At 45.3% G+C, this 26,359-nt stretch overlaps 1 protein-coding gene across 7 annotated transcripts in view; it reads left to right on the top strand.

Annotated features, from left to right (window-relative positions):
• BRD4 (bromodomain containing 4) overlaps nucleotides 1-26,359 on the top strand; it is a 1,377,132-nt gene that overhangs the window by 478,354 nt on the left and 872,419 nt on the right. For all 7 annotated transcript variants that reach the window (XM_078681876.1, XM_078681852.1, XM_078681859.1 and 4 more), the window contains 2 exons: nucleotides 6,577-6,663; nucleotides 6,804-7,163. In XM_078681876.1, the coding sequence (XP_078538002.1) occupies nucleotides 6,577-6,663; nucleotides 6,804-7,163 (447 nt within the window). The remainder of the gene's footprint in view (nucleotides 1-6,576; nucleotides 6,664-6,803; nucleotides 7,164-26,359) is intronic.

The raw sequence follows: 26,359 nt of genomic DNA, 5'->3' as shown, positions 1-26,359 counted from the left end.
CTAAGAGATCTGTTGACAAGTTGAAGCGTCATTCTGAAAGCTGCTATCACTGGTCCTACACTGCCCCTGCATGTCTGGAGATGTGAAGTACCGCTGAGAGGTCTCTGCAGTGTGTTCCGTGTCCTCCAGCTGCACAGTGTGACTTGTCAAGGATAACAATGTGCTGTCTCTCCATCACCTGCCATTCAAATACTCTGTAGTGGTTCCACACAATTATTGCTACAACATCTAACATTCAGAGTCTTGTCTTTTCACAGCTGTGAGTTGCAACAACATCTTTTCACTGCTCCAGACTGCTGCACTAATACGCTGCAGTGCAAAGTGAGTGCCCATTTGGTGTTTTTCGCAGAAGTGGTGTCTCATGTATATTAATGAGGTACGATTGCCTCTGTGAATCACTTTGAATGGCTGTGAATGCTTTGGGGTTCGGCACTTATTTTGCTCATCAAACTGACTGCGAGCAAGAGACGGGAAAGCACATAAAGGGGAAAGAAGGGGTGATTAATAACAAACCTTTTTTTGGAAATCTTGGAGGCAACGGGTTCATCAACTTTATGATCAAGTCCAAATTATGCCTTTTGAACAGGCCAGTGCATTTTTTGCCCTACCTCCACTCTTCAAACCCAAATACTCTATTTTATTGGAAGCTATTCAAACTGCTCACACACAATTTTCACCGTCTCAGCCAACTGCTTCACTTGAGCTTATCCATGCAGATAAATTAAGAAACCTTGTCATTAACGAATCCACTATTTATGAATTTTTACATACTTCATTTCGACCGAGAGACAAGACCAAAGTAAAACTGTTGTGGGAAAGAGACTTAGGGACCTTCTGGTCGATAGATTTTTGGGGTAAAATTTGGCTTAAACTTCGAAAATCCTCTAGGACTGCTAACACCACTCAGACACTTTTATTCATATATAATAGACTCTTACTCCCTCCACTCACCCTCAATGCGAGATACTCTCATCTTCCAGATATCTGCTGGTCCTGCTCAATATCACATGCTGATTTGTATCACATGCTTTTCATATGTAAATTTGTTCACAACTTTTGGGAAAAAGTGTGTTCTCAAATCAATTCCATTTTCCATTCCAATTACCCTTTCTCTCCCTTACACACCTTTCTAGGTAGTCTGTCCCCATTTGGGAAAATTGCGAGTACAATGTTAAAATAATAGACTTATTGCTGGCAGTGGCCTTCCAGCAAATAACCAAAAACTGGAAAGACTTCACCAAGTTATCTTATCAAGCATGGTGGTATGCTGTCTGTTATAATCATAGACTAGACACAACCTTTGTATATCCATTGCACATGGCACCAAAACGCTTAGATTTGTGGTCGCCTGTCACACTTTTCATTGACACAAGTGCAAGACGCTCTCTGTCTCCTGCTCCTCAACAACAAGAAGTAGCTAAACCCCCCCCCTGACGTCCTTTAGTCTGATATTAGATAGCTCAATTTATATTCTGGTCTGTTCTCTAAACTTTTATATACCATACATGATGCAGTTTGTTTTCAAATGTTGATGTTCTTTTACTTTTGCATGATATGTTAGATTAGATTTCAATCGAACCCTTTTCGTTTATTGATTACACAATTGATATATTGTATGTAATTCTTTTATTTTCATTGTTCTTCTAGCTCATGTACTAATGTAGTTCTTACCACAATAAACTTACTTTTGAACTGAAAGGGGAAAGAAGGGGTAAGAGAATAGAAACCTGCAAGGGGCTGGGAGATTCGGATAGTGAATGGAAGAGCCCTGAGATAAATTTAAGTCTAGCCCGCCTTGGTATTAGGTGCAGCTGACATTTCGAAGCACTGACCTCAGGTGTCTGTGCAGAGCTCTGGGTACCGGCACTCATTCTATTACAAATAAGGTACTAAAGCCACTTACACATGGACAAGCCCCTATTCATCCAGCCAAAGACTGGTCTGCATTCCCCAAAAGCACACCATATCAAATGTGGCTAAATACTTTAAAGCCTTTCACATACAAAGACCTTGGGTATGAAGCATATTTTACATATGAACATCCATGCAGCCCTCCTAAAAGCAAACTCTGCGGAAAGCCACTGAGCCAGTCACGAAGAGTGTCTGTAATTGATTTTAAAGAGCAATCTTGGACGCCAATGGGGTTTGTGATGGCTCATAAGGTGCCACAGAGCTCACTTCACAACCACTGGTGTCTCCAGCAGTGGGATAGCCCGGAACTCCATGCTCCGCTCTCCCGGCTCTGCTCAGCCTTCTGTCCCGAGGTATGAGGCTCCTCGCTCCCCTGGTGTCAGACTGTATTTTATGATACACTGCCCATTAGTCTGGCGTCTCAAGGAAGAACATGTGACGTGCTGCACTCTGGGTGTGCAGTTCACCTCCCTCAGGTCCATTCCCACACCCACAACTCCAGCAGCGTCAGGATCGGCTGAGCATTGGGCACCCCTTAACCATCCACTGGCTGGGTCTGAGGCGGCCAATGCTCATTTGTAGCCTTGGGGGCTGCAACAGCAATCCCCTGGGCTTCTACATTATAGAGCCTGGCGAGGCTGAAGTGCGCATGTCAGGCTGGTTGGAGCAAGGCACCTGTCCAACCTGACATGCACACATCACCTCAAGAAGGCCCAGCACCTGCCAATCATAGAGCAGGCTTGGAGCGGAGCCTTCCCCCTCCCCATCTCATGTAACTTCTTAGCCCAGGTGACATGCTGCGCACTGCAGTAAACAAAAACAACAAATTGGAATCATCTACTGATCAAACATTTTTAATATGGCAAAGAAACGGGGGCGACACCCCTTCACACACATAAAGAAACCACCCCTGTCCAATTACCAAATAAAGGCCAGCAGCTTCCACTGGCTTGCAATATGGAAAGATAGAACAAAAAGTTCAGGTCGCTTAATCTCAGTTTCTTACTGTTGCAATAACTATTTTGTATTTATCAGGGGCATCACAAGAAAAATAATTTCCAAAATCAGTTCTGAGTGACACTGGTGTCCACTGGTCATGTAGGAGATTGATAGCAGCACACTGTTAACCAGTGTTAATTCCTGAACTGTAAAATCGGGAATGGTGGTCCACACAGTTTCTTAACTATCCCATTCTCCTCAATTCCATGTGATGGGGTCACACTGGGTTAGGATACACAAGGCATATTTATTTATGGAGGTTCTTGAGGGCAATGGAGAATCTCTTCAACACATGTTTCTTTACTTCCAGTTGGCTGCTGGGCTGGTGTGACCTCTTGGCTCTTGGACAGATCCGTTTGACGTTCTTATCAGATACTTGTAGTCAGTTAGGCCTAGTACTATCCTCCTTCTTTTCTCTCGAGGTCAGGCAGCAACTTTACTCCAAAGGCATTTCACAGGCTTAGGCACAGTCTAGGGGTAGAATGATAATCCTGGAGAGGTTCCACTCCTGATCCAAGCGCTTGCTTACATGGGTGTATAGGTCTTATCAGTGTTTGAGCAATGAAAGTGAACCTGGTTCTGACTGAAGAAGCCAGGGCTTTCCTGCCATTGATCGAGGCTTGCTACATTTTAAGTCCATAGTCTCCACTAGTCCTAGAGGATGGTTTTTCCCTTCTGTTATGGCCCAGTTTTTTTAAAACCATCCTTGCCCATTGTTCACACGGAGCTTGAGTGTAAGCTGACTCATGTTTGAGTTTAGCTTTTTAGTGGAAACTAATTTTAAAGAGAGATGGCCACAAAGCAGGAAATGGGATCAATATGGGCTCCATTCAGGCAGGGAAAACCTGTGATGGTGATGTTGCCCTCCCTCCCAGCATCACAAGACCATCATCTTCTGCAACATGCAGATGCGGGGTCCCAGGGACCTACGAACTTAGTCTTTTGTAACATACACACATGCAGAAGCATCCTTCGTACATGTTCTAGACTGGATGGAGGAGGACCCCAGTTATGGAGATTGAAGAAATCTTCTACTGGTGGAGGGAATCAGGCAGTCTCTTCTCCAGTGTACTAGTGAAAAGGGTCTTACCTCTGAATAGAATCACATAACCTTTACCAATTGTCATCAGATGGACGGGGTAAACGTGCTGTAGCTTCTTACTCAAAATAAGGTGCACTCTAGTTGTCTCTTTGCTATTTGAGGCTGGCTCTGATATTGAAAAAAATGTAAATCTAAGGGAGCTTATCGAGTGGATGTATTTGATTATTAAGCATGCCGGGGAAATCTAGGTGGGATACTCAGAATTCCAGAAGAGTAGAGTAAGACTGTGCCATAAAGCCATTCAATTAATTACATTTGTCCGACCTCTGCTGGCACCTACTTTACCTGTTTTGCAACTTTAGGATCCTGACTTAGTTTGAGGTTGACAATCTGTTGCTGCTAGAGAGTGTGGATGCTGGATTTCGTCGAAGAGTCCCAGGATGGAAAAATAGGAGTACAGACAATATTTGTATCACCACCATGAGACATTCATTGATGCGCCTCAACATTAAATATTTCAGCACGCCATTTTATCTCAAAAAGCCACAATGTCAAGCATCTAGCAGCTGGAAAGAGCGAGTTGAACATGTTCTGCAAAGAGGATTTCTAGGAGGATTTTGGAGACCATGATTGAACATTAATATGAGAGAGGAGCTTGATTTCCTGCATACTTTCTGTGTCAAACATCATAAAGAAATTTCTTGTCAAACCCAAACCAACTTCCTTTAATCCACTAAAAAGGATGTGTTTTCCTAGAAGAAGCCATATGGCTTGCCTTTTATGTTTAATAAATATGGAAAATGATGCTTTTGAAAATAACCTAATTTCAATCTTGTTAAAAATGTTTTAGCTTGGTAACAATTATTTAGGTATTGCAACGGAAGCCTAGTATGTACGTAGGGAAATTACAATTTTTTTGGAGGGGCTGCTAGATTGTCGAATCATTCTATCCCCTACCTTGATGCTTTTAGGCACAGATAGTAAACTGAAGTTAGGTAGGGATGCAGTGGCTCTGGTTTTTATGTCAGTGGCGGTCCTTCGTATTCTTATCTCTGCAGACTGGAAGGATACCACCGCTCCCTCCTTTCAATGTGGATTGCTAGGTTACTGGGAATGCACAATATAGAGTCCTGCTTATACGAGCTAAAGGGTAAAAATTCCAGGGAACTCGGCAGAAACATTTGGGCACTACTTGCTAAATGGAGAGTTTTAAGATCTTAATCAAATGTTTACTCTTTCTAGAATATGTATAGTTAAATGAACCGCTGCAATATTTTAACAGCTTGGCTTTTTTTTTTTTTACTATCTCTGTGGATAAATGTTATTTATATATTTGTTAACCAACTGTAGGGAAATGGTAATTTGTTCTCTCTGTATTGTCTAAAGGAATAATGAAATTTTATCTATTCTTTTTGTATGACATTAGTAAATCTCAATAAAAAAAGGAAGCCTAGTATGTAACATGTAACAGGTATGCCACCAGTGTATGTAATACCCTTAGTGTTGGATAGGCTGGAGTTGGGTAGAAGGGATAAAGGGAGTGGGGTTGTTTACGGCAAACACCGAACACCCTGAAAGGCAGAAATGAGTTGTAAGACTCAGTTTGCGAGAAACAAATCAATCTGAATTCTTGGATCTATAAGGCTCTTATAAGCTTTTTCATGTTGATATGAAATAAAAAAAATCACAGCCAGAATATCTTCTATGCACTACAGAAATGACGTTCCTCTTGCCAACTTACTTTGTAATACTGATTTGCAAAGAAAGTGAAGTGTCTTCCCGAATCTGTATTAGAAGTAATATGGTAATTTACCACACAGGAATTTCTACAAAACACATTTTTGCCAGGTCAACCCTGGTGGAATTAAGTACCCGGGGATTGGTTTTGAATTCGGTAATTATCTGCAGCAATAGGTGCAGGAATGCAAATTTCACTGGTAATTCCCAAATTTATAGGGAAAACTTTGAAAACATCTGTAATCTTGCATTCTAGAATTTCCAGTCTCTGTTGTAACTGGAGTTAGCAGCAAAATTACTACTCTTTACTCTGGCTTAGAAAGAGGGCCCTAGAAGAAATCTTAAATAAATGTATAGGTGTCTTTAATTTTGTTAGAAGTATAGTCATATAAATGTGTCGTCGAAGGTCTTATAACCAGGGAGCACAGTCTAAACATCCTCTCAAAAAAGGAGTTACATGAAAAGAGATAAAGGGAAAGCTTGGTGAGCATCATGCTTGAATATCAATGAGCAGAAAAAATGCCGAACAGTGTTAAAGAGTTAAAATACGATTCAAGAATGTAACATTAAAGTCAACTGGTTTTATTCAAAAACTTTATTAATGTTTATAAGCTTGTCTTTAAAACATACATTCTAAAGCTAGATAAAATCTTGTTTAAAAAAACAGACAAAACAAACTTCTCTCCCCCCTGCTTGTAAACCAGGTTAATACCCAATACTTCGCCTTTTAATACAACTGGTTTTACACCAGTGGGGGTTTTTTCAATTCTAGTTGACTTTTATAAAAAAGCATGTGAAATTGGTTAATATATCCTACAGATTGACTTGTAAAAATGTGTTTATTTTGATGGCTGCCTTTTCTTACAAAAGGTATTATCTATTTTAAGGGCACTCCGGGATCCCGCACGTGGGCGGGACTATTTAGTGTTTATGACTTCAATGAAGAATCCCATGATGGAGAACTACGATTAAAGGTAAGTGACTTGTCATTCTGTCATACTTAGTGGTATCCTACCTATAGCACTGAACTTAAAGTTCAGCAGAATGTTTATGTGCCTTGTTTAGAAGCGTGGCATATTGGTTAGTGATGAAATAATCAATTTTCCCTCTGCAGCCAAAAAAAGGTGTGAAGAGGAAAGCAGACACCACAACACCAACAACCATTGACCCTTTGCATGAGTCTTCTCCATTGCCTGCTGAGACCAAACCTACAAAGTCTGGTCCTCGACGTGAAACCATCCGGCCTGTGAAGCCCACAAAGAAGGATGTGCCAGATTCTCAGCAGCCAGCAGTGGAGAAGAGCAATAAGGCATCGGAGCAGTTAAAATACTGCAGCAGCATGATCAAGGAGATGTTTACCAAGAAGCATGCCGCCTATGCCTGGCCTTTCTACAAACCTGTGGATGTAGAGGCCCTTGGACTTCACGATTACAGCGAGATCATTAAACATCCTATGGACCTGAGCACTATCAAAGTAAGCTGGTTTGCAGTACCTCATGCAGCACCATGAGACAAAAATGAATGAATGGTCTAGTAGGGGTTCTGGGCTCTGACATCCAATATGTATGAACCGCGTATTTGCATACTAAGCATAATGCTGTGCTTTATTTTTTTTAAAGTGTTTTCCTGAAAGCAGGTCTCCGATGAACAGGTTTTTCTTGAATTGACCACCCAACACCAAACCGTTTTCTTTACAGCTCCACCCACTACCACTTAACCATTCTTGTACTTCCAGCCACAGCCACATTGGCCCCTTTACCCTGGTAAACTGCCAGTCGCAATCATTCCCCTGACATTCCTAACACAGCCCTTGAAACCTTCTCTTGGTTTGAACTTGACCATCTTCAGAACTGCTGATGTTCACTCGTCTGTCATTCAAAAGAAAGTCTCTTTTCGCTCGATTTCCCACATAGGATTACAAGTAGAATGTAACAGTACTTGACTTGTATGCATCTTTTCTAGAGGTATACTTTAAAGGATCCAAATAGCATTTTCCTTTGAAATTGGAGTTTGGGAGTTATCTTGTGGTGTGTTCTTTGTTTGTTGCTAACACTATTAAGTTCAGATGCTCTCCAGAGCAGTGTTCTATAGAACACCCCTGCATGGTAAAGTGAAAACGCTTGTGGTTCAACCCTTTCATACTTCTCAACAGAAGCAAGTGAGAACGTAGTTGAGGGATATTGCTAAATCCTAAACTATGGAACATTTTATTCCAATATTCAGATAATTACTAAATTGCAAACTGTGATTAACTTGCGCATCTCCATACTTGTTCCTAACTTAGGTTTTATCTATACCCAAATGTTTTTCTGTTATGTATCCATTTGATAAATGGATAGAAGTATTTCTGTCCAGGATAAAAAGCCTACACATTACTAGTGGATTGGGGTTTTAAGGCATTGCTTCATGCATGAAATCTTGTATTGCTTTTTAAAACGTCCATTTTGCTCTGCAGGGAAGGTTCTAGGCCGTAGGCAGTTTTTTTTAGGTATGTTTGTTTCTATTAGCTACGAAGGAATTTGTATAGATAGCCACCAATCAAACAATGAAAGAATAGCTCGAAGAAAGTGCATTGAGACAATTGTGATAGAAAATTAAGAGCATGACACTACAGTCATTCATTAACTCTAAACATTAGCCAGAGACCAGTACCTCTTCAGGGCTGGGCGTTCAAAGAGCAGAGGAGAACCACAAATTCACAATAAAATGAAGCACAGACACTAAAGCCTGGTTCATGAACATATTTTGTTACATATGTGCCCACTCTACCATTCTCTGTGTTCAGTTTCCTTAGATGTAGTTGTGGGAATAATATAAGACTCGCCTTGAATCGAATCCAGGATCCCCGACTGACCAAACCCAATGAATGTTTCCACAGTGGCCCTGGAAGCTCTCAATCAGGCCTTCAGTTTATTTGTTCACTGCTTCTTTGCATAAAGGAACTCCCTTAGGAAATGACGTAGTCGTCTTCCCATTTCAGGCTATCGGTTTGTGGGTAACCAGAGGATGGCTCCATGCCAAGGGTAATAAGGTGCTTTTTTGACAGCCTGCAGGCCTTGTTTACATCTCAGGGGTGACGAGCTTAAATATTTGCTTGCACACTGGAACCTCTCACAATGTGGTTGACTTTCTTTGCTGCTGCCATGCTAACACTCATCCATTGATGTGGATTCAATATCTAGACATTGATCACCTTACTGGCGGGCAGCTTAGCCAGACCCTCCAGGATTTCGCGATGTGTAAAGGAATTGCGAAATAAGCTGATTAGTGCGATGACCACAAAATTTACCTTTTTGGCCGCCCAAAAAGGCCTCCAACAGACAGCCACAAAAATGGTGACATTTTATTGGCTGTACGCGTACACGTTACTATGTGGCGCTGTACAGCCTTAATAGCTGCCTGCTGACAGAAAGACAAGAAAACAAAATAAGTTCTTATTTGGCAAACTCTGTAAAGGCTATGCACTCTGCGCACATCATTTCGGTCCAAGCGTATGATCTTTCAATAAAATTCTTCTAGTCAGGCTGAATATGTAATGGAGGCGAGTTTCTGGCATTCCGTCGAAACTCGCACTATTGCTACTGAAGGGCCGGGGTGTGCAACACAGACCAGTTCCCTCTCTGTCATTAAGCTTAAATAAACAATGGTGGCAGTCAATCGACAGGCTGATCCTGACCTGAGATTTGCAGGATAATAGAAGGCGGAAGCGCATGAAGATACCTTTCAATCAATCAGTGTGTCTCTCAAACCTGAGGTATTCTGTAATCCGCTGAGAGTATCCACATAGCTTTTGGCATTGTATTGCCACTTCTGTGCATCCCCTCTTTCTAGGAAGCTTTTTTTTTTTCTTTTTTTTACGATTTTTATTGCAGATACTCAGACATGGTAAGGGTTACAGTGGCAGCATTGTTCAGGCAAGACAATTACATACTGAAAGACACTTCACGGATCCCCCGGTGCCGCATCAATGCATAGTCCACAGTTCGGTCTGGCCGTGTCTTCGAGTCTTTCTCGGTGCATCACTGCCATAACACAATCGGTGAGCACATTGGCCAACTGGGCATCTGCTTTTTTGGTTTTGTTGAACTCCCCCCTCCCCCCAACAAGCACTATTATGAATGGAAGTCGGTAGAACATCTGCTCAATCAAGATCCAACATTACAGTCATGGTAAGGGCACATACATTCCCCGCCATCCCCATCCCTCCCCCCCCCCCTACCTGGTAAACAAGTGGCATGAAAACATTCAAGCATGCATTGCGTGACTGGCGTATCAGTGTCTATTCCTACCATGTCCTCTCATCCTCAACTCGCTCATCTTCCTATTCCGGGTCCACTCACGAGCCTCCCTCCCCAAGCCCACTATCTAGCCCATGATATTGTCTCATTTTGACCAAACCCTTTTGAACTTTTTCGGGCAACCCCTTGATTTATACGTCGCTCGCTCTGCTGCCATGTAAAGGTCTAGTCCCCTTCTCCATTCCTCCACAGTGGGTACCGTTATAGCCCCCCAATATTTTGCAACATCCCGTTTTGCTACTACTAGAGCTAATGTCAGGAACACCAGTAAGGGGCGGGGGAGGTCAACATCATTAGTCATTCCCAAGAGGTTCAGTTTGGGCTCCTGGTCGAGCGACACAGACAGGACCTCCCGCAGTTCGGTGAAAATGAGCATCCAGTAGGATTGTATGTTCACACAAGCCCATAGTATGTGGAAAAAGTCCCCTCCCTCATGGTGGCATCTCAGGCATCTTCTTTCTAGGAAGCTTGATGTCCTGCATACCGGAACATACTTCTCTATTGCACCTGGTTTCCATTTATGTCTTTCTTTACACCCAAGAGCGTAATGTTTTGTATAAAGGGCTCAATCTGCACGCTTGATCCCCCTCACAGCCTCTTGGCATCAGGAAGAGGGGGGGGGTTGAGGCTGAGAGACACCCTAATGCTTTCAAGGCTATGGAAGAGAGCCCAGACCAGACGTGGGAGGGGACAGGGAGTCAGTGCACGCTACATGAGAGGGGACTGTGTGACTGCATCCAGTGAGCGATGGGGGCTGTGTGACTGAACCAGGGAGCGAAGGGGTCTGTGTGACTGAACGATGGAGTGACGGGGTTTGTGTGACTGAAACCAGGGAGCAAAGAGGTCTGTGTGACTGAACCAGGGAGCTAAGTGGTCTGTGTGACTGAACCAGAAAGAGAAAGGGGCTGTGCAACTTAAATCAGAAAGGGAGTGGTGAAAGTGGTCCCCTGACAGAGCGGCATACATGGGCGCTAGAACATCCTAGGGAGAAATCCGGCCCCCTCTTTTGAGATTAGGATTGGAGCTGTGGTTCCATAGAGTTGCAGAAACTTTAAACATGCCTACTTCAAAGTGGAATACTCTGCTAAAACAGGTTCCATTGATTTAAGGCTGAACAGGAATGATTATGAGTAAAAAAACAGTGCCGCAATAATACAGCAAAATGTTAATTTTTGTGCCGCTAAATTTAAATTTTTGTGCCGCTAAATTTGCAAATCTATGCCACAGTATCCTCGGGTGTCTGCTTAGCTACCTTCAGTATTGTCACTGAACGTCCCTGCAGTCCTCCAGAACAAACTTCCCGTAGGAAGCATACACTGTAGATTCCAAATCTACTTTATCTGCTGGGGCAGGTAGTTACAGGTTCTGCATCAGAAGGTCTTCATTGATGGTCATGAATGTGGAATATTACCTTCTGCTTGCAGTATCTAGGAACACTTCAAATCCATGCGGAGTCTATACTAATAATAGAGCTGAGATGTGGCACGCTTTTTAAATGCATTAACGACCTTCGATGTCAAAAAGAGATTGAGAGAAGGAGAGGGCAAAAGAAGATTTGCAGCCACCGGAACCGAAGAAAAGGGTGTCAAATCCTCTCAAAACCGAGGAGCGAGCCCTTGTAATCGAGAGAAAGAAGCGAAGGCTGAAATAGCGTCGATTCTTCATAAGAAGAACTATTTCAAGGCTTTCATGAAGGAATTCAAAATCACCTCGAGGCTACTGGAGGGAAAGGAGCAGGGAGGAACAAGACCAAGGTGAGCTTGAACCACCGACTACTCCCAAACTACAGTAGAGGAGCAGATGATCCTCAATGAAGAGGACATGAAGGACCAGGGGATCTTCCAGGACGCTGAAAGCAGCAACAATCAGTTGGCAGGACCTTGAAACAGATTTGCCAGAAGAGATCCTCGGCATACCCCTTCAGACCATCGCCTACTGACAACATCACAATTAATGCCATAGTGAAGAGTGAACAAAAAAAAGGAGACGATGGACGGAGCGCTGAAACTTTTCAGACACTCACCCCCATTCACAGATCTAAGTTGAATCCATCATTGTGCTTTAGCTCACTTCACCACCTCAGTTCAGACCCAGCTATACGCAAATCAGTCTTGACCCTGTGCCTCATGAGAACAGTACAGCACGAACTGCCAAGCCAGGTCTTCCCTGAACCGGAAACAAGCATCCCGGATCGATTTCGGGGTAACACCCCTCATCAGCCAGGCTAACTTGAATCCAGTGGCAAAGTGAGCAAGGGACCCACGTCTGGGCATACCCTGCCAACTTAGGGCGAACAAAGCAAACACAAGGAGATGATGGGTCGGGGGGCTGAAACATTTTTTAGACACTCACCCCCAGTCACAGATCTGGGTTGTATCCATCATAATTCTTTTTGGTGATGCCCCGAAACCTGTCCCCGGATGCATGTTTCCAGTCCAGGGAGAACCGAGTTTGGCACTTTGGGTTGGACTGGTCCCAGGAGGCACAGGGTCAAGACTGATTTGTATATGGCCAGGTCCAAACTGGGGTGACGCGGTAAGCAAATGAACGTTGGATTAAACCCAGATCTTTGTGACTGTGATTGAGAATGTTTGCTTTGTTCAGCATTCCGTCCATCATTTGTTCCTTTTGATAGTGAAGAGTACAGCAGATAAGTTCACCTAGAGAAGGAGAAAGCACAGGCCTGTTTCCTCCTAGAGACACTCATGCCATCCCAGGGCAATAACCAATATCTACCCATGCTGCCAAGCATTCGTGATCAGTGCAGGGAGGCTTTTAGAGAGCCAGTATCTTGCAAGGCTGTAACACCAAGGATAGAAAAGAAATGTAAACATTCTTCAAAGGACCTGGTCTACATCAAGGGCAATGCAGTGGTGGATGCATAATTGTGGCCACAGCAAGAAAGAGGGCTAATGTCCCAACATCCAAGGGGGAAGTTGACCCCCGAGTTGCACTTTGTGCTGTCCCTGGCCTGACGAGGCATTCTTGTGGGCATTGTTTTTTTTTTTTTTTTTTTAGTTCCAAGACCTTTATTCTCGGTATGCACATGTTACACAGCTTCGTGCCCACAACCCTGTATAGGCCGGCAGCATGGTGGTGAAACATAGAGAAATGAAACAATAGTAATGCGCAACAGTTGTTAAAGTACACAGCAAGTCGCCTACAACCACTGTGGGCCGGCCGCGTTTAAAATAGTCATTGGTCTCAGTTTTTGCATCTTTTAGTTAAATAACATACATTTAACAGAACCTGATCAGTCCGCTACCGCATTCCCACTCCGGCTCCACTGCGTAATGACTCGATATATGCGAAACCACAATCCAGTAATCTCTATGCTAGGCATCAGTTATAGCTAGTGTCGTCATACAGTCTTTAATCCACTACTTGTGTGTCTAAGTATGACGTTAAATAAATCCAGTAATCTTTTGGTCTAGATCTCGGAGGAAGGGATTCCTCGTATGTTCTAAGAGTATCTTGGCAATATGTCATGTCTTTCAGCCAGAGTTTGACGTGGGGTGTGTGTGTGTACTGTCCCAATTCATAGAAAGTCTGCGTTTGGCTAGTAACAATGCTACAACGCAAAACTTGCGCCTTGTCGCCTTTACATTATAAAGTAAACCCAGGAGGCAACTGGTAATTGTGCATGCAATCGGTATCCCTGTCATTTCGGACAATTTTTCCACCACTTCTGCCCAGTAGGCCTGTATCTTCACACAGTACCAGGCTAGGTGTATAAAGTCTGCTTGATCATGGCCACACCTTTTACATCTTGCTTCCTCACGCAGACCATATTTATACAATTGGGCTGGGGTGTAATATATCTGGTGTAGGTATTTTTAGTGGATAATTCTTAGGTTACCATTCGGCGTGAGTAGTTCCGTAAGCGTGCATGTGTTGTCCCAGTCTTTGTCTGTCAGTGGTGTGTCTAGCAGCGCATTCCATTTTTCTTGTGCCCTAGTTGCCCTATGGTCTAGTTCTGTCTGAACTTTAGTGTAAAGTCGGGAGACCATATGCGATGTGGACGTGATCAACATTTGTAAGGTGTCCATTATCTGAGGTTCTTGTGGGAAGTTGGGAAAGAGCTGTTTGAGCGCTTCCTTGAGTCTGTGGAATGTGAATCGAAAGAGTAGCGTCGGGTTTTGAATAAAGGCTAGGTCTTGCTCCGTAATGAAAGCCCCGTCTTTATAAATGTCGCCCATGGTTACTAGACCCACTTGTTTCAATAGGTTCATGCCCACGTCTTCACCGGTGACTGACAGATTAGGGTGGTGATGCAAAGGTAGCGCTGGAGCGTAAAGCGGGAGTTTACGCATCATTTGACCTAGGGTTTTCCAAGCAGCGTTTGTGGTGTCGATTGTGTTTATGTCCTTATTGTGTAACGGGGGTCGTATATGCGTTATTATTGCATCTAATGGGATCGGTGCTGCATCTCCTTCTTCCACCGCCACGTGGGTCAGGTATGGTGTTTTGTGATACCAATGTGTAGCAAATTGTGCCTGCGCGCACAGGTAGTACAGCCAAAAATCTGGTAGTCCCCAGCCCCCCCTATTAACAGGTAGCGTTAGCGTGTCTAGTTTTATGCGTGCAGCTTTCCCTGCCCATACCAGCTTCAGTACCATCGTTGTAATGCGTTTGAAAACCTCTTTTGGGGGTTGTATTGAAATATTATTGAACAGATAAATTAGTTTGGGGAGTACTACCATCTTAACTATCGCCATCCTATCGGCTAGCGATAGTGGGAGTTGGATCCATCTCGTGACTTTATCTTCGAGTGTATCTATCGCTCTGCCGTAATTGGTCCTGATAACCACCTCTGGGTCGCGATGGAACCAAATGCCTAGATATCGTATAGGGTCTGTCTGCCACTTTAGGGGATATTCTGTTGCATGTCGTTGTGTAGAATCAGTCAGTGGAAATATGGATGATTTGTCCCAATTAATTTGTAGTCCTGAGTATCCCCCGAATTTAATATAGGCTCGCAGGAGTGGATCCAGGTTAATGGCTGGGTCTCTGACATATAACAACATATCGTCTGCGTATAGGGATATGTGCAGCGGTCTGTTGGGGAATTGGAGTGCGAGATGGTGGTGTTTCTGTCTCACTATGCAGGCCAGTGGCTCCAGCGCTAGTGCAAAGAGTAGAGGGGACAAGGGGCAGCCTTGTCTCGTCCCTCTCTCTATATCAATCGGCTCTGACACGTAGCCATTGATTTTGATCCTGGCCACCGGTTTGGTGTAAAGCAGCTGTACCCATTGAATGAACACCCGAGGGAAGCCCATTCTATGCAGTATCGTTATTAAATATGACCATTCAATGGAGTCGAATGCCTTAGCTGCGTCTAGCATGATCGCTGCTGCTTTGGTATCCGGTGTAAGGTAATGCGCCGTGGCAAAGAGCGTTCTGGTGTTGTGTGTGGTGTTTCTGGTGGGGATGAATCCTGATTGATCAGGGAGAACTAGCGCTGACATTAGTGGTTGTAATCTGATGGCTAGAGCTTTAGCTAATATTTTGGAGTCCACATTTATCAGCGACAGAGGGCGGTATGAATGGCATATTTCAGGGTCTTTATCTGGTTTTAGTAGCGCTATAATCACAGCCTCTCGCAGCGTTGGTGGAAGTATCTGCGCTTCAAGTGCCTCTCCGAACATATCTACTAGGTGGGGAGTTAGCAAGTCACTATATGTTTTATAGAATTCACAAGTGAATCCATCGGGCCCTGGTGCTTTCCCGTTTGGTAATGACTTTATAACGTCGGCTATTTCCTCCCTTGTTAACGGTTGGGCTAAGTACTGTCTCTGGTTATCTGACAGCCAGCCAATAGCAACATCATCCAGGTATCGTAGGGTTTTCGGAATGTGTGGCAATTGGTCGTGAGTTATATAAATCTTGGTATGAGTGGACAAAGCTCTGCAGGATACCCTCTTGGTCAGTGTGTATTAGCCCATCGTCCCCAATAGTTTTTGTAATAATGTGTTTTTTGTGTCCAGTACATATTTTAACTGCTAGATCTCTGCCTGGTCTGCCTCCCTCCCCGTACGATCTAGCCACATGCCTTTTGCTTAGGTATTTAATTTCGTCGGCGGCGAAGGTTTGGTGTTCAGTGATTGTTTTCCTAATGTCACTCAGTATACTCTGAGTTGGGGTTAATTCATATTGTCGCTCTAGTGTACGGAGCGTGGATTCACATCGCGATATCTGCTGTCTGATGTCTTTTAGTATGCCCACTGTCGTGCTTATACACACCCCCCGTATTGTTGCCTTGAAAGCTTCCCATAGAAGTCCTGTGTCTTCCGCGGTGTCTGCGTTAAGACTGAAATATTCCTTTATAGCTTTTCCAATGGTATCAACGTATAGTGGGTCTGTGAGTGCGTTAGAGTTGAAACGCCAACTGAACGGCGGAGGTGCGTAGTTTGGGATGTTTAATGTTAACTTGACAGGGTTGTGATAGGACAGTGTTTTGGGCATGTGTGTTATGGCGTGTGTCCACAACAAAATGTCAGTGGTTCCCAGCCAATAGTCTATCCTTGACCAGCTAGCGTGAGGTATGGATGTGTGTGTTGCTTCTGTGATCCCGGGGTGTCGCGCTCTCCAGATGTCTTTTAGGGATAAATCTCGCATGATGTCTAGGAGTTCGATTTTAGCTTGTGTATGGTGTTCCATCGTGTTCCCTGATCTATCTAGTGTATCGTCTAGTGCAATATTAAAATCCCCTCCCCATAGAATTATTTGGTCCGGGTCAGTGTTTAGGTGTTGCCATACTTCTCGGAAAAATGTGGGTGCGTCCGTGTTTGGACCGTACGTGTTCACCAGTGTTATCTGCCTGCCCCGTATGTTTCCTGTCACCATGACATATCTCCCTTCAGCGTCTAGTGTCGTCGTGTTCACTCTGAAGTCTGTGCCCTTTTTGATCAATATTGAAACACCCCTAGCATAGGAAGAATATCTAGAGCTATGCATCGACTCAGGCCACCTTCTCCCCACTTGAGCATGCGAGTGTGGAGATTCATGTGTTTCTTGAAACAAAACAATATCTATTTTCCATCTGTCCAGACATGCAGATATTTGACGAATTTTCTTGGGATTAGTGTAACCTCTAATATTCCATGATAAGACACTTAATGTTCTAGGTTGAGCTATAGGACTAGCCATAGTCATAGTTGTGTACAGGTATGCTTGCCTCCCCTGACATGCTCAGGGAGGGCCACAAAATATTGTATTGACAACATGGATGGTTTTCGCGTTTGCAGTGATACAAGTGGCATTTCTGGTTGCGGGCAATGCATCTCAAGCAGTCTGATCTAAACATAACAACTTCAACCCCCCTACCCTCCCTCCACCCCACAACAGCAGTCCAATCCTGCTGAGGCCATACCCTTAATGAACATCCCATTTGCATTTAAACTGTGTTGGGGAACACCCAGAGGGGGGTCCGCCTGGACTGCACTTCTCCATCCGAGCAAACGGATGTGGACGGTTACATTATCATGTAAAGTCACAAGATCTCTACCATGTATATACTAACAATGCATATGATATTCCCAGTAATAGGCAACCTATAACGGTATATCAGCAGTCTACTATAATCTCTCCCAAGTTGGAGCGGTTATATAAGCATAACTGGCATACAACACCCATTTGACCTTGTAAGGATCCAACGAGTCAACAATAACTTGTGATGTGTGTGTCGTCATTTTACTCTGACGCTCTGCGCAGTGACTAAGGGGTATCGTAACATCCACAGAGGAACTGTGTCTACGCAAAGCATGGGAATCCGCCACGGCTGTCATACCCCATCTTGGCTACCAAGTATGGTTTACAGCCCAGTACCGAGACATGAATCGTCTGTCGGACTTGCTGTTTGAAAGCCGCCAGTATTTAGTATGTAGCATATTTAACATCCACCAACAACAGTGTGTACTACATCGTTTGCATCCATCCGTAGTGATGTGTTAACCTAAGTACCCCTTTGTGTAACAGGTGACCAACATTGTTCTAGGTAAAGTTTGTGTGCAGCACACTACTATGTCACCCCAGGGAACATACATAAGTAGGAAATTGAAGCCACAGCAAAAGTCCAATATTACAATTATTCCTTACCCGCATGTTGATCAGTGACTGTTCAATGTACAAACCAGTACACACTCCTCAGCGCGACTCGTGAGGGGTATAAACCACATATCACCAGTCAATAGTGAGACATAGTTAATCCTCACCTATCAGTGAAATGTCCGTGCCGTCTCTTTTGCATTGGAATAGCATCGCCGTCGACACTAACACTCAGACAGTTTATCTCAGCAATCTCGACAAATAGGGCGGAGCATACCACCTATTTTCAGTCTTCATCTTGATCCTGCTGCTGTCGCTGATTGTTCTTGCGGTGGTTTGCGATTTTCTTTATGAAGTCGTTCGCCGCTTTAGGAGATGTGAGAATTGTAGGTTTACCTTCCCAAGTTACTTTCAGCCGTGCAGGGTATAGCATGGCATATTCCACCTGAAGTTCCCGCAGCTTCGATTTCGCACCGTTGAATTCCCTTCTAGCTTGTTGGACCGCTTGTGTGAAGTCCGGGTAGAACTCCAATTTGTTGGATTGATATTTTATATCTTTCAGCTCCCTTGCCATGCGTAAGATAGCATCTCTATCTCGGTAATTTAGTATGCGGGCCACTATCGGTCTTGGAGTCGCTCCCGGTGGTGGACGAGGTGCTAGCGTCCTGTGCGCCCTTTCCACAATGAAGACGTGGGATAATTTGTCCTTGCCAAATATGGATAGGCACATGTCTTCCACATATTTTTCCATGTTGCCCACGTTTGTCGATTCGGGCACGCCAGCTATTCGTACGTTGATGCGGCGTGACCTCGCTTCCAAATCTTCGGACTTGGACTTGATAACTTCCAGAATCTTGTCAAATCCCACACATTTAGAGGTGCTTGCTCGCGATTCATCTTCTACCGCAGACAATCTGGTCTCTGCCTCTTCCAGTCGTTCCCCATGGCGATCCACTTTGGCAGCCATGGTGTCCATTCGCGTTGTGAGGTGATCCATTTTACCATGCATATCCTGCAGGCTGTCTTGTATGGCTTTCAACATCGCTTCCATGCCTTTGGATGATGTGCGCTCTGATTCAGTTTCTGTGTCTGAATGCGGGTGCGATCCTCTAGCAGGCCGTCGCTGCTGTTCAAAGTTCAGCTTCGGTTGCTGCCTGTCTGGTTTGCCCATTGTATGAGGGTATTACGTCCTGTAGTACTGCGCTGGTTGTGTATTCTGTCTCCTCCTGCCTGCGTATTTTGCGTGGTTGGCTATGGTTCTGTGCTGGAGCGTAGAGCTGCGGCTGATGCTATAGGCCCAGTATCGTCCTTGGCGCCAGAGGTGTCAACTGGTACACACCGATGCGCACCGGAAGGCAGTCCGGTGACACAATACCCCAGACAGTGCCTCGCATAAGTGACATGTATGCCGACAGCGAGGAAACAGTTGGTGTGCTTGTTGCCATTGCCTCACACTGCGATGAGCTAAGGCCAGAGTGTTTTCGACATGTAGCTCCAGTTATGTATGTTGTCACCTCTGATGTGCCCCATACACGACCTGCATCTGTCTCAGCCAAGAATATCACGTGTGTGGCAGCGTGTGGTGTGGATCACCATATCGCAGTGCGGCACAGCAGGAACATTAGATATCACGTTATTGACCGGTGTGATACATTGCAGTGAATTTCGAGGATCAACATGTGTGCCTTGCGCGGCAGAACGGTTCCTGTGCTAGCAGCGTGAAACTGTATGCGGCGCTAACATATACCACTTGCACGCATTGTTCGTCGTCTTGCGTTTCCTCGGGCAGGCGCCGACTGGCATTTACAGAATTAGCTGCGTGGTTGACAGCACCTCCAGATCCACCTCATAAAGTTCTATTACGATGTGTCGTGGCTCGCGTGTAGTTTGATCGAACAACCATTACAAGTGCCCCATCGGTTTGTCCTCAGTGCTAAATATTGCTCGCTACGTTTGTAGACTTGCACGTACAGTCTATGGGGGCATGCAGTTATTGCTCGTACTTGTGCGACATTCGCACTCACGGACTGGCCATCCCGGCTTCAGAGCAGATCACCGAGTACTGGGCGCCGCCATTTTGTCGCTCGTAAGTCGCGCCTTTTTTGTGCCTTGATCTGTGGTAGTTTGCGTCCGCCCTACCGCCAAAATAATAAGTCCGTGTCTAACAATGCGGTGCCTCCTGGTAGTGCGCTTTAGTTAATTGAGCAAACACAGATGCGCTCCTGTAGCGAGGACACTTTTACTCCCAAATCGATATTAAAGCAGTAACAAGACTTCTTTAGTCCCTCGGCCAATGCTGCATCGAGCGGAGACCGCTTGCACTTAATGTGGCTGCCGACAGCGCATTATGTTATCCTTGCTACTCACGAGTTAGCAATGGAGCGCCGACTGTTCCTTTCAATGCGCCGTCTAGAATCTCGCGTCTCCTACCGCTCCGTCAGCACCTAGTAAGCCGTCATCTTGCCGGTTCCAGCCCTTGTGCATGGCAGTTCTCTCGAGCCGATATTTTTGCTGTGTAGGGGAGAGTATGTCTGTATCTAAACACACCGCCGTGTGCTGGTCATCCTCCGCTGACAGATTTTCATGTCGGCTTCGAAATCCGTGACCTTATTTGCGTTGATTTAGCAAATAAACGGAGCCGTCCGGCGGAGCTGTCTAGGTAGCCAGCCTCTCCGCAGTGTGCCCTCTAGCGCCCCTTGTGGAGATTGTTAAGGGGTATTTGTCTGGCCTTTCGGGTTTGCTTTCTTTGCCAGGGCAGCCATCCTTGTGCAAGCTTACAGTTGTAGTATGTGTTTGCTATGACACAAAGGCACTTTGATCTGCTGTTGACTTTTCTGATACGTTCATCTTTTGGGCCCATGCATAATTTCTTCTTGAGGCTCCTTAGCCTGAATTTTTTTTCTGAACGCTCTCAGCTTGATGTGTTAGTGATCTATAGAATTGGTCTGTCTGCTCTCCTTTCTCTTAATTTTACCTGGACAAGCTGGTCCGGCAGACTGAGGCTTTCACCCTAACTGTGCTATTCCTTTTCACGTTTGCTGCTTCATCACCTCGCTGATGTTCTGTCGACCTCTTCATCTCCCTTCACTATATGGATCCTTGAAGGCCTGTCATTTTCTATATTGACAGGACCCATGCCTTTTGGGATAATGGGAAACTGTTCTTGGGCCATGCTGGCTCTCAGAAGGGCAAAGCAATTCAGAACCTGACAGTTTCCCTCTATATTATTCTGTGACTCAGTATATGCTATGCCCTTGCCAAATAGGAGGACCTGAAGGCATCCAAGTCCTTTTCTTCAGTGCGTAGGCTGCTTTTACTGCACTGTCTCTGGGTGTTCCTGTTTTGGACAATTGGCTGCAACATGAGCTTCGGTTCACAGCTTCACCAAGCAATGTTGTCTTGACACCGAAGAGATACCCAATTTGCTGCATCTCTGTGTCAGGTCTTCCTGATTTGGATACTTCCTCAGACAGACCCACCACTTTTGAAATACTGCTTGGTTAATGAATCAAATGGTGAGTAATCTTTGGATTAAAGTGTCCATCAGAAAAACAAGTTACTTATCTTTGGTAATAATATGTTCCAAGCATGTGTGGCTGTAGATCAACATGAAACACTAAAACGGTGATGGGAGGAATGCCTGCAATTTGTCCAATCACTGGCAATAGCTCAGGATAGCATTGCAACCCATCTTTTTTTTACCCACCATTCCACCTCAGCTTGAACCCAGCCATATGCAAATGAGTCTTGCCCCTTCTCCTATAGGAATGCCCCAGCCTGAACAGCCAGGACAGGTCCTCCTTGAACTGGAGGATAAGCACCTCAATACCGGTTTTACCTTGATTAGTGCTAGTCTGGTATAGTTGGTTCCAGTTAGCCCCGGACCCACGCCTGGGCATACCCTTACAACTTAAGGGCGGTACATTAAACACACAAAAGGTGATTATATGTATCACTCTAAGTGGCAAGGGTATGCCCAGACATAGTTCCTGTACTCGCTGTGCCAGTGGAACCAAGCTGGATCCCCTCCCCCAATCAGGTCAAAATGGACACCAGGTATGTCTCCTAGCAGAGTTTCTCTCTGGACTGCAAAATCAAGACAGGATCGGACACCCAGAGCATAGACCGCTCAACCTAGCAGTCTGGCACCTGAGTTGTTAGAATTTGGTTCTCTCAGTTTACCACTAGAATTCATGGATAGCCTCAAGGAAGTTTGCATACCTACTAAGCATGCCAATTATGCCGCCAAGTGGGAAAGGGTTTTCCACGAATATATTCCAAATCAAGTTGATCCTTTTAAACCCAGTGACCTGATATTATTTGTTACCTACTTCGCCTACAGAAGTCAGGGATAGCTTTCTCAGCTATCTGCCACTCTTAGCTGCTGTAGAATTTTACTTTCAAAACGGGAAACTCTCTTCACTCTTTAGAATTTCTGTCAACAAGGCTTTTATTGAAGGCCTCAAAAGAGTTATTCCACCCATGGTTCTACCTACCCCTGTCTGGCACCTTATTGTCGTTCTTACAAGACTAACGGGTTCTCCTTTCGAACCATTATACTCTTATCCTTTGCAGTTGCTATCTTGGAAAATCAATTTCCTTGTAGCTATTAACATCATTAAGATGCATCGGTGAGCTACAAGCTCTTAACTTTGAAGAGTCTTTTTTTAAGGTGCATAGCTATAGGATAGTTCTTAGCACTAACCCCACATTCCTTCCCAAGGTCATATCTCAGTTCCACCTCAACCTAACAATTGAGCTCCCAGTCCTTCTCACTCAGATTCTAGTTGAAAGAATACTTAATGTATTAGATGTTAAACGAGCTGTACCGTATTACATTAACAGAACATTTACATAAAACTCAACAGCTATTTATTGCTTTTGCTAACTCCCATAAGGGCCTGCCAATATCTAAAGCTGACATAGCTAGGTGGATTGTCAAATGTATAGGAAACTGCTACTACAAAACAAAAGACCTCTGCCTGTCCCTCCTAATGCACACACTATCTGTAAGAAAGGCACAGCAATTACATTCTTAGGAAATATTCCAAAAGTAGATATTTGCAAGGCAGCTGCATGGTTCAACTCCACATTGTTTTGTTTGTTTAACTAAAATTCATCATATAATAAGAAAACCTTACACTAGAGTGGTGCTCAACGCCTTGCATCCATATCCATGGTGCATCAGCAGGGTGACGATACTCCGGATCTCTTCAGTGAGCAGGACATCAGACTTGAACCGCAGTCGGGGACTTCCAACCCAGAAGGCTAGGTCTTATTACTAGAAGAAAGCTCTGGCAGTTCAAGTCAATGAGCCACTACCTCCCCAACATCGTTCACTGAAAATGGCAGCCATGAGTAAGACCACCCCTCTCTTCCTCGTCTCCGGCACTGAACAGAAGTCAAACATTGTCCTTGAGGGGATCGAGCTTCGAGCCCAGTAGCCGGTTAGGAGGCTGCCAGTCTGCCATTGCAAGAAGGCAGTGGTCTGCACCCACCCAGCTTCCGGCGCCTAATCGTGTACCGAAACCATGCCATTCAGCTCTGCACCCTCCAGCCATCTTCGGGCTCGAGATACTCTGGACTGAAATTCACCTACGTGCCGGCAGCCCAGATGCTCGGTGCTGAAAGCACTAATCCTCCGAAGATCAAGACCAGCCCATCCACCAATGTGTCCAGGATGAACTCGATGCCCTGCAGCAGCGGATCCTCATCCACCCAGAGACTGGTCATATCCTCGCTCAGCCTCTTTCAAAAGCTGAAGAATCCACTGATCCCAAAAGGAAGCTGACCTTTTTGGAGGCCCTAAACCCACCGGCGAAGAGAGGGCTTAAGGTCCTACAGCGCCAAGACCAAGGCACTAGTCTACCACATGTTCTGCCTCGTCTACCTCGCCTTTCCCTTACCCCGCCTTTGCTTTCTTGTATACTTTCCCATCACCCCCCTTCACCTACATGACTCCCTGGCCCATTGTCTCACTCCCCACAGCGGTTCACCACTTTTTGGGTTTGGAAGGGTAGTCCAGAATTTCCTGATGGCCCACACCCTCAGGACGACCCGTGGAATGATTGACGGCTACCCACCTGGGGACACAGATTTCGATCTGTACCCTGCAAAGATTTCTCTGCCTGGTGACACCACATCCTAACATGAGGTCTTTCATAGGGCTGCTGCCTACCATAAAGTCGAAATGAATTCGCTACTGGAGGAAGATGATTTCTTGCTGGGGATGCTCTCTCCCACCCAACACTCTATGCACTACCTCCTCATGCTTAAGGTAATGTTTAAGCCTGCTGCCGACATCTTTAAGGAGCCTGTAAGTTGTTATCTTCCGGTAGAAGAGAAAAATAAGGCTTCCCACTCTGACCTAGTATACATTAGGGGACCGCTTCCACCAGACTCCGTTGTTGTCCATTTCGAAGTGTGCCAATGCCCAGGGCATGGGAGAAGCAGTGCCTCCAGACAGGGAAAGTAAAAAGATAGACGCTGCAGGTAAATGCTTCGCTGCCCAGTCTGCAATTCAGTGGTACATCGCCAACTCTTGGTGGTTTGCTTTCCCGGTACTACAGGGCGCACTGGGACGAAATGGAGGAGCTTCATCTGCACCTCCTGAGCCAGTATAAAAAATGGGGACAAGAACTTGTTACAGAGGGCAAGCTCATATCCAACACCACATCCGGTGTGACCTTGATGCTGTTGACACTGCAGCCCACTTGGTAATTTCAAGTATCGTCCTTAGCCGATATGTCTGGCTACATGTTTTCTGCTTCAAGCCTGTAATTCCAGCTGCTTCTTCTCAACCTACCCTTCGATGGGGAGCACTTCTTCGGACCACAGGTTGACCAAAAGGTCATAAAGATAAAGTAGGAGGTTACTGTTAGGATCTCACACAAACACTACCAAACATCCCTCCCGCACGCTCTCTTCAGAACACCTGTGTAGGAAGCTGCCCTTTTTGACTTGGTCACCCCCATTTTTTGCCAACTGGTACTGATGATCTTGACTGGATGTGCACTTGGTCTCTGCTAAACAGGCCCCGGTGCCAGTGATATTTCCCTAAAAACTGGAATTTGTGTTCAATTGTAACCCAATTTGCAAGGACTTTAGTATCCTAGTAAGTCCCTGGTAAATGGTGTCTGTTACCCAGGGCATGTGTACTAAAGATGGTCCCTATGGGCTGCAGCATGTACTGTGCCACCTTAAGAGACCCACACAGGGCTGTGTGAAATGATGCAAATTGTAGTGAAAACACAACATGGCACACTCCCTGTGTGGCAAGCCTACAGACACTGCATGCAATATATGAAAGTCACCCTTACAGCAGGTCTTATGGCCCTAAGACAGGGTGCATTATATTACATGAGAGGGAACATGTGATGGGGCAGATATGCCCCTGTGATGTCTAGTTCCATTGCGAGATATTACAAGTGATCAGGTATTCATTTTACGTATATGAACTCTGCCCTGGTAATTACGACTTAACCAGCTCATAATTGCTTAATTGGAAATAATGGTGTTTGGTAGAAAAGACCTCGTCTTGACAAATCCATACCGATACCAGTATCAGACTTGTCCTGACATGTATCCAGAGGTCATCTCAGAGGTGCCCCCGGATCCTACTTGTCTCTTAGTGTCCTGACTGACTAGCATCGTCCAGCCTGCCACCACAGACAAGTGTCTCACCCCCTGCAGTAGGGAGCTTGCACTTTCTGAGGTCAGAAACTCTACCTGAACCTGAAGGTGTTCATACCTCCTCCAGCAGGATGGCTAGTGTTTTAGCATATTGAGGCCAGAGGCTTTAAAGCCTCTGCTGCTCTTGATACGCGACCACAGCTTTCTCCCAGACCTGAGAATGCAGCTCCCTGCCCTGAGGCCCATTTGGCATCAGGACAGTTGGGCTAATTGGAAGGTATGTCACACTTCTAGGCTGAGAACACCCCTAAGGTGGGTCACCTGAAGTGGACACTCGAAGAAGGGGTTCACCATTTTAACAGCGAAATTTCCCATAGGCTGTTGTAATTATTACTGCTCCGCTTAAAGCTTGCAGCGCAGCTGATTAACAGCGCAGCCTTCCCTACCTTACTCAGTAGCTCCTCTGCTCCGGTCCACCGCGGCTCCCATGCCGATTGAGTGGAGGGCGGCTCATTTACCGCAGCGACTGGTGCTGGTCTGGTGGTGAGAGCGGGCGCCATATTGGGAGGAGTCCGAGAGCACAGGGACCTGAGGCAGCGGTCCAGCTGCTCAAGGCTCCTTCACATAAAACGCAATGTGCTGGAGGGAGCGCAGCGGACGAGCGCAGCGGGCGCGACGTAGGCGCGCCGGAGTC

The sequence above is a fragment of the Lissotriton helveticus genome, chromosome 1_1, assembly GCF_964261635.1.
Source record: "Lissotriton helveticus chromosome 1_1, aLisHel1.1, whole genome shotgun sequence".
NCBI classification, from domain to species: domain Eukaryota; kingdom Metazoa; phylum Chordata; class Amphibia; order Caudata; family Salamandridae; genus Lissotriton; species Lissotriton helveticus.
Note: the sequence above shows the minus strand (reverse complement) of the source record. Positions and strands in the feature narration are given on the sequence as shown.